General features: G+C 33.4%; 1 protein-coding gene across 1 annotated transcript; it reads right to left on the bottom strand.

The window, feature by feature from the left end:
* Positions 1-6,489: 6,489 nt before the first annotated feature.
* Positions 6,490-7,142, bottom strand: LOC126774895 (magnetosome-associated protein MamJ-like). Its single transcript, XM_050496548.1, has 2 exons — positions 7,046-7,142; positions 6,490-6,958 (listed from the first exon to the last, which is right to left on the bottom strand). The coding sequence occupies exon 2, from the start codon at positions 6,943-6,945 to the stop codon at positions 6,490-6,492; it is 456 nt and encodes a 151-aa protein (XP_050352505.1). The 5' UTR covers positions 6,946-6,958; positions 7,046-7,142.
* Between the last annotated feature and the right edge of the window lie 2,160 nt (positions 7,143-9,302).

Here is a 9,302-nt window from a genome sequence, read left to right as displayed (position 1 = left end):
CCCCAGTGTACGCTAAAAACTACTCAAAATTTCTTAGATAACATTTTTAACACGTCTTAACACAATTATAAAATCGTTAATCGTTTTATTTCAAATTTATTCAGAACATATACACCTAAATGAAACAAAAGCATTAAATTGAGTTTCACGGAAAATGGAATTTATTTCCAGGATTTTCTATGAAATTGATAATATTAAAAAATATGACTGAATAATGTACCCTTCGATAAAAGGTGAAAAAGTGAAATCATATTTTATAGTTTATTGTGAAAATTCGATTTAACAGCAGTAATTATGTATATGGAATATACAGTTTTAATAAATAATATATAACTTTTATTTAATCATTAATCATTATCGTAAATATAAAGAACGGAAGAAGCAAAGTAAATAATAAGTATTTCGTAGAATATCGTAATTATTAACAATGAGCTGTTTGCTCGCTATCATCTGCAGTTAAAGCCACTGCTCTGCCCCCGTGGGTCGTAACGTATGTTATATAACCCATAAAGTTTTTTTTTTTTTTAAATTGGCACTGTAGATCATGAGATTAGCTCTTTATAAATCGCGGCTTAAAGTGTACTCACTTCAAGCAGTCGACAGTTCATGACTCCAAGACATGGTCCCAATGATTTAAATTATTTTTTTTTCTTTTCTTTTGTTTTAGACGATGCTTGGTAATTAATCAAACGTAGAAGATAGGGTTTCTAAAAGATTGAAGGATGAAAAACAAAATAGCGGCGAATTTTTACAATACAGCAACAATACGCGCTTTCGTTGAACTTGTCGTTATTTAATTGTTTTTTGCCCCTAGAAAAGAATTGATTAAATAAAATCTGATATATTAGGTCCTTACATATGAAATTGGCGTTTTGTACGGGAGGAATATAAAGTCAATTTTTTTATGTAAAATATATTTAATTACTCAAAGTATGCGCCGTTGTTATCTATGCACTTTTGCTATCTCATAGGTTACTTTACTAAAAAAACCATGGGGGCGAGAATCAATAAACTCTTTGAAGGTGGCTTGGACTGCCACATCGGAGTTGAATTTTTTTCCTTGAAAGAAGTTGTTCAAATTCCAAAAAAAATGGTAATCTGTTGGAGCAAGGTCGGGGAGTATGGTGGATGTCACAGACATTCCAATTATAGCTCATCTAACTTGGTGGTTGTTTGTTGTGTGTGTGTGTGGTCTTGCGTTGTCGTGAAGCAGCTGTGGCCTAAAGCGATTGACCAATCTCGGTTGTTTAGCAGCTAGTTCTTCCTTCATGGTTTGCAGTTGCTGACAATAGATATCTGCCGTAATCGTTTGGCCAGATTTTAGAAAGCTGTAATGAACGACACCGGTGCTAGTCCACCAAACACTCACAAGAAACTTTTTCTGAGTCAATTTTCGTTTAGGACAGGATTTGGCTGGGTCTCCAGAGTTCAGCCATTGCAACGAGCGCTTCCGATTATCGTACAGTATCCATTTTTCATCACAAGTAATGATTCGATTTAAAATCCCTGCATAATTGTGTCGGTTGAGCAAAGTAACACAGCAGGCGATGCGTGTTTGCAAGTTCGATTCACTCAATTCGTGACGTACCCATCGTTCAAGTTTTTTAATACAATTTTATCACTTACCCCGAAGCCTGCCTATCTCTGAAGTGCTTTGTGATGGATCCGCTTCCACAATAGCCTTTAACTCTTCATTTTCCACTTTGGTCTCCGGCCGTCCAAGGGGTTGGTTCTGAAGGTCGAAATTTCCAGAAAAAACAAAAACGTTGAAACCAAAAACGTACCGTGCTTTCTTTTGCGACACACCGTACACATCATTAATTGTTCGAGCTGTTTCTACAGCACTGGTGAAACTCGAACTCCTAAATATACCGATATTTCATGTTTTCCATTGTGCGGTAATAAGCGACGCCAATAAAAAAATTATGAGGAAAAAACAAATAAATGACTGTTTTCAAAACTCAAATGTACCAGCTAAATGAATTTATAAATTTGAATTTGGAATTCTTAACCAAAGAGGAGTTATTTCAGATCAAAGTGGTCAGTACGACAAAACGCTAATTTCATATTTAAGAACCTAATATTTATTATTTGGAACCATACGGAACCCACTGTGAAAAAATAGAAGGATAATAAATCTATGAACAGTAATCCACAGCTATGCAAAATTAAAAATGCCACTTCTTTAACGACTCATCACGTGGCCCATTAGTCCATATGCCTTTCTTTATTAAATACAACAAAAAATAAAAATAATCTTAATGCATTGCCTTGCGCTTGTGCTTAATAGTTTGTATCTTGTACCTAACATTTGGAAAAAAAAACTTCGACACTCCTCCGATGGTTTCTGTTCTGAAAAATGAACACTAACAAAGCTTGAAGTAATGTTATTTAATTATAATGCTTGAAATAAACCTTGAAGTAAATTAATTTTCATGCACTTCGTGTCATGAAACCAAAAACTAGGGACATTTAGAAAATAACAATCCGATGTCTTGTAACTAGCTGTTTTCGGCCACTTTCATTAATCGTTAATTAAAATGTTTCAATATTTCAAATAAATAATAAATCATAATTTAAAAAAAAAGTAATTTCACACCTAATCGAATTTTATAAGTCTCTCCAGCCGTTCAAACATGATTAAAACAAACATACCCTCACATTTACATCATATTATAAATATTAAATTAAGCAAAAGTTTGCTTAGTGAAAGAAAAAAGTGATTTAAGCCGAAGATCGCGGGTTCAAATTTCGTGATACACTACTGACCTTTCAAGTGCTTAGTTTGTACTCATAATTCTGAAAACGAAACTATCGCATGATTAAATTAGGAGTAATAAGAGTAACGAGTCCTGTATTATGTTATAAACAGACTTTTCGGCTTAAATTTTTAAATAAACATTAAACGATTTTTATAAAACTTGAAAAATGAGCTCTAAAGTTTGATTTAATACTATACAGAGATTGGATTAAAAAACATAAAATAGTAATTAATAAAATAATAATTAACATTTTAAAAGTATTTCTGCGCAATTATGTTTTGCTTATCTTTCTTACCGAGCTAAGTGTTACCTAGCTTACACTAGCTAATCTGGTTTATTTAGGACAAAACGTCCTAATGAGTTTTAGACACTTCTGGGGGTGCTTTATATGCTGGCACTTCATATTTTATTTACACTTTGAAACGGTATTTGAAGCTCAGAGGAAAAAACTAATGAAATTTTATCCTTCAAACACTTTTATATAAGAATAAAAAACTAAGTCAAAATGTTTGTCACGGATTAACCAAAAGGTCTGAAAATTATGAAATTAATTAGATTCAACGCAACATTTCGGGCAATTCAAACATTGTTGATAACAAAAAAAAACATGCAAAGATAACAATAAAAATGTTTGTTTCTAAATTTTTTTATTAATGAAAAAAAAAAACGCATGAACACAAGACCGTTCGTTATTTTCGTTTGCTGTTCTGCAATAATTTCGTAAAAATCCATATTTTAATATGAAAAAAGTAATTTAAAAATTAAAAGAGGACAGGACTATGGTTTAAAAATCGCGCGTTAAAATATACGAAATAAAAAAAAAAATTCTTATCCGAAATACGTATTTATCAACTATTCAATTATTTATCACCTAATAGTAGACAATTTATATATTTCAATCTAACGCATATATATGTGATAGCTGTGTTTTCAAATTTTTCCCTGAGGATAACTTACTTAACATTACATTTTAGGGTATATATTAATTTAAGGGTGAGTCGATGTTCTATGTTCTTTCTGGCATTGTTCTTTGTTTAATTTTTCAAATGAAATTATAATATTTTTGAAATAATGTATAATCAATTGTAAAGTTAGTATACTAATTTTGGTCTAAATTCTTTCATAATCATTATCGAAAATTTGAAGAAAACATACCTATGTAAATTGTGTGTATTATTATTTGTGAAACCTTTTTATTCTACTATTATTTCTAAATAAATAAAAGTAGAAAAACTTTTGACAAACAGAGAAGAAAACGGTTCTGAACGTTTTTTGACTTCAGTTTTTTTTTTCTTACGCATTAATGCGAGAAAGGTGTGCTTCCTTGATTCGAAAGTTGCGAGCCAGCTCCAACAAAATCCTTAACATGATTGCTAGCAGACTAGATTGTACATTTATAAACCGCTGGTGTAGTTTCGGCTAGAGCAGTATACTATAGTAAACTATTACTTCTAAGATTGTAGTATCAGGTAATGTTTATTTTCTTTTATTATTTTTGTTAACTTTAAACTGTTTTATTTTTTGTAATTTTGCAATTGAGTTTCTGTTACTTAAATAAATAAATTATTATTATTATAGATAGATGCGCGATTTCAAAACAGGTTGTACTTATGTTATTATATTATTTGATATAAACATAATATTTATTTACTTTTACTACTAACGTTACTTAATGACAAATATTAGGTTCTTACATATGAAATTAGCGTTTTGTCGTACTGACCACTTTGATCTGAAATAACTCCTCTTTGGTTAAGAATTTCAAATTCAAATTTATTAATTCATTTAGCTGGTACATTTGAGTTTTGAAAACAGTCATTCATTTTGTTTTTTCCTCATTATTTTTTTTTTGGCGTCGCTTATTGCACAACAGATAACATGAAATATCGGTATATTTACGAGTACGAGTTCTACTGTGGCACCAGTGCTGCAAAAACAGCTCGAAGGATTAATGCTGTGTACGGCGATGGTGTCGCAAAAGAAATGCACGGTAAGTTTTTGGTTTCAACGTTTTCGTTCTGGAAATTTCGACCTTCAGAAACAACCCCGTGGACGGCTGGAGACCAAAGTGGAAAATGAAGGATTAAAGGCTATTGTGGAAGTGGATACATCACAAAGCACTTGCACTTCAGATATAGCTGCAGGTTTTGGGGTAAGTGATAAAACTGTATTAATCCACTTGAAGCAAATCGGGAAAGTAAAAAAACTTGAAAGATGGATACCTCATGAATTGAGTGAATCAAACTTGCAAACACGCATCGACTGCTGTGTTACTTTGCTCAACCGACACAATAATGAAGGGATTTTAAATCAATCATTACTTGTGATGAAAAGTGGATACTGTACGATAATCGGAAGTGCTCGTCGCAATGGCTAAACCCTGAAGACCCAGCCAAATCCTGCCCTAAACGAAAATTGGCTTAGAAAAAGTTACTTGTGAGTGCTTTCTAAAATCTAGCCAAACGATTACGGAGATATCTATTGTCAGCAACTGCAAATTATATTCCTCCCGTACAAAACGCCAATTTCATATGTAAGAACCTAATAATTAAAAATAAAACATGATATTCAAAACTATTTACCTTACTGTGAGGTTTTACATTAATATATTACTGGTGGTAGGGCTTTGTGCAAGCTCGTCTGGATAGGTACCACTCACTCATCAGATATTCTACCGCAAAACAGCAGTACTTATTATTGTTGTGTTCCGGTTTGAAGGGTGAGTGAGCCAGTGTAATTACAGGCACAAGGGACATAAAATCTTAGTTCCCAAGGTTGGTGGCGCATTGTCTATGTAAGCGATGGTTGACATTTCTTACAATGCCAATGTCTAAGGGCGTTTGGTGACCACTTACCATCAGGTGGCCCATATGCTCGTCCACCTTCCTATTCTATAAAAAAAAGAAAATATGTATATATGTTTAAGGTTGGATAAAATACTTGTAGACGAAAGCCAACTCATTTGTAATAGTTATTTTGCACAGCTGAATATTAACAATTTATCAATTAATTTCAGATCCAAAGCGACGCGAGAATATTTTTCGTCAATTTTATTTCATTTATTTATTAAATTTAATATCAGTAATAATTATTTAAAAGTAAAATGAAAAGTTACAAAACTATATCCTTATTCGATGTCGAAATTTTACGTTGACTGTACTATCTAATAAATCAGCGATTTTTTTAAAAATTCCTCTTCTAAAACATTCGTCTTTTAAAAGTTTAATGTTAGTTGCGAATACTAAATGGTAAATTAAACAAAAGTGACAAAAAGTATAAAATACAAAACAAAATAAAGTATAAAAAATTAAGAAATAGTATGTTGTTTCTTGATTATATGAACCATTCTATCTCGTTTTATTGTTACTGCTTCAGTTCTTGAGGCCCTGAGTTAAAAACCCAGGTTAAACACAGGTAAGAAAAATATGGTTAGTTCAAAATTTAGAAGTTGGCACTGTTTCAATCCCACGCCATTAGCGCGTAAAGTTATTGATAAAGATGATGAGAGAATAGAGAGAGCACACACTTACACACACACACACATGTGCACTACAATATCCCCTGTCATGGAGAAGGTTTCCTTGGTCAAAATTCGGCAAGAAAGACTAGGATACTCCTAAAGTAAAATAAAAAAACAAATTACTAATAAAATACATTTTATTTGTGACCGGTGTAAAATCGTTTTTAAAACAAATATAACGTCATACTTATAACCAGAATAAACCTTTTAGACGATTTGCTGAGAAGTTGTCATGCCGTTGCTGATGTAATTCAATACCATGCTGAACCAAGACTGCAGAGAAGCTAGGTAACTTTGCTCAGGAGCGTTAAGGGTTACTTGAACAGTACCATCGTTGTAAATTTCACCAGTAGGAATTTGTGGTGCAGACTCTTCTGCCTCTTCTACGATTATGGGTAGTGAAGGTTCTTCAACAGGTTTGGGTTCGGGCACAATAACGGGAAGTACCGGTGCAGGTAAAAGTACAGGGCTTGGCACAGGAACTGGTTTTACTTCAGGTAAAACTGGTGCAGGTAATAGTACAGGGCTTGGTACAAACACAGATTCAGCTTCAGGTAAAACTGGCGCAGGTAAAAGAACCGGAGCTGGTTCAAGTTTGTCCTCTAGACTCCTAGGAGCTGCAGCGACGGCTGCCACCAACAAAGATAGCAGAAATACCTTCATTATTATTGATTCACTGAAATCAAAAAAATATTTAATTAATAAAAGACTTTTCACACACCTCAATTGTATTTTATTTTGTTATAATATAATACATATTCACCTTAGTTTCCTTCTGAGGTTCAGTACAGAATGATAATTTCACTGAATTTACCGAAAATTTATTATAACAATATGTAACGTCACATTTATTATCATCATCATTTCCCCAATAAAGTAAATAGCTAAATTGAACTCATATTTTATTATATGAGCTTCGTAATCTTATTACACGGAATGTCTATAATATGATAGGGAAGTTATTAATGTGATATTATGAGCATATAAAATTTTATTCTACTGAATTACTTATAATATCATTAGTTTTTTTTTAAATAACCGTGACAGTTTTCCGATATTACAGCTACAAATAGCAATACTATAAATACTTAATAAACTGTTCGTCGTAAAAATATATTTTTTTATAATTAATTTTATTGCTCTAAGATGGATTAGGTTTGGAGGAGGTTATATGTGTGTATGTATTTATGTACATAAATACAGCGATTCTTCAAGACAAGTAGGTCTCGGGATGAACATTGAAAAGACCAAAATTATGGCAAACCGTCATGTATCCCCGAGACCAGTGGTCGTAAATGGCTCTCCACTTGAAGTTGTGCAGGAATATATCTACCTGGGCCAAACTATACAACTTGGCCGGCACAACTTTGAGAAGGAGGCTAAAAGAAGAATATGTTTGGGCTGGGCGGCATTCGGGAGGTTACGTCATATTTTTGAATCGTCGATCCCACAGTCGCTTAAGACCAGGGTCTTCAATCAGTGCGTCCTACCTGTAATGACTTACGGTGCCGAAACGTGGACACTTACCGTAGGACTGGTCCACCAATTTAGGGTCGCTCAGCGAGCAATGGAACGCGCGATGCTTGGGGTTTCTCTGGCAGATATAATCCGAAATGAGGACATTCGCCAGAGAACTAAAGTCACCGACATCGCGCTTAGAATTAGCTCGCTGAAGTGGAAGTGGGCTGGTCATGTCTCCAGGCGCATTGATGGCCGATGGAGCCGACACGTGTTGGAGTGGAGACCACGCTTAGGCAAACGTAGTGTAGGACGCCCTGTGACAAGATGGGCCGACGATTTAAAAAAGGTGGCAGGTTCGGGATGGATGCGGACTGCCCAAGATCGGGATGGTTGGCGTTCTATGGGGGAGGCTTTCGTCCAGCAGTGGACGGCAAAAGGCTGAAAAAAAAAAAAATAATAATAATAATAATGATGAATGATAAGTACATACACACATTTTAAAAAGTTTTCTTTTTAACAGTAAATAAACGTAAAATTTGAATTAAGAGAAAAAATATTACCTCTAGACCCAGACCGATTTTTATGATTACAATTAAAATTTTCGTTACGTGTATTCTATATTTTAGATATATTTATTTATTTTTAACCGCAGTCTTTATTTATTTTATCAGACAATGTTATAGTTGTATTGCGGTCACGATGTAATAGACTTTTTATAAAAAACTATACCTTTTTATCGCGGTTAAAAACCGATTGAAATATTTAAAATAGACAATATTATTTGAAAAATATTTAACCTTACATAAGGTTAAATACAGTACAGTAGTACAGTAACTGATGATGATGAAGATGGCCCAGTGGTAAGAACGCGTGAATCTTAACCGATGATCGCGGGTTCAAGCCCGGGCTGGCACCACTGAATTTACATGTGCTTAATTTGTGATTATAATTCATCTTGTGCTTGACGGTGAAGGAAAACATGTTGAAGAAATCTGCATGTGTCTAATTTCACTGAAATTCTGCCATATGTGTATTCCACTAACCCACATTGGAACAGCGTGGTGAAATAAGCTTTAAAACCTTTTCTTCGAAAAAAGGAGAGGCGGCCTTAGCCCAGCAGTGGGAAATTCACAGGCTGTTATTGACTACTGACTACTGAAAATAGCTTGCACAAAACACTGGCATCAAGTAATTTCTCTCATCAATATGCAAGTTTGTATGCTTGTCACATTAAATATAAAACTGCGGGTATTGTTTAACATCTTTCGAATAGTCAAAAACTTTATTCAATATAGAAGAGTTACATTCGCTTATTGATTGCCAAAAATCTACCACCGAGGAAGTAATACCTCAGACTTATTAAGAAGAAACGATGACATAAACTCAGAGCGATTTTGGGACTATATTTAATGTAATACTTTCAAAAACATACGACTTCTTGCGCATCAAAACATGTTTTTTTTAAGTAATCAAGAAAGAATCATTAAAATATTCTTTTTGGAAATAGCAATAGGAAATTATTATTTCTTTGTCTAATATATAGCGTATATAACATATTC

The sequence above is a fragment of the Nymphalis io genome, chromosome 17 (assembly GCF_905147045.1).
Source record: "Nymphalis io chromosome 17, ilAglIoxx1.1, whole genome shotgun sequence".
In the NCBI taxonomy this organism is placed as follows: domain Eukaryota; kingdom Metazoa; phylum Arthropoda; class Insecta; order Lepidoptera; family Nymphalidae; genus Nymphalis; species Nymphalis io.
This window is presented reverse-complemented; position numbering and strand designations above follow the sequence as displayed.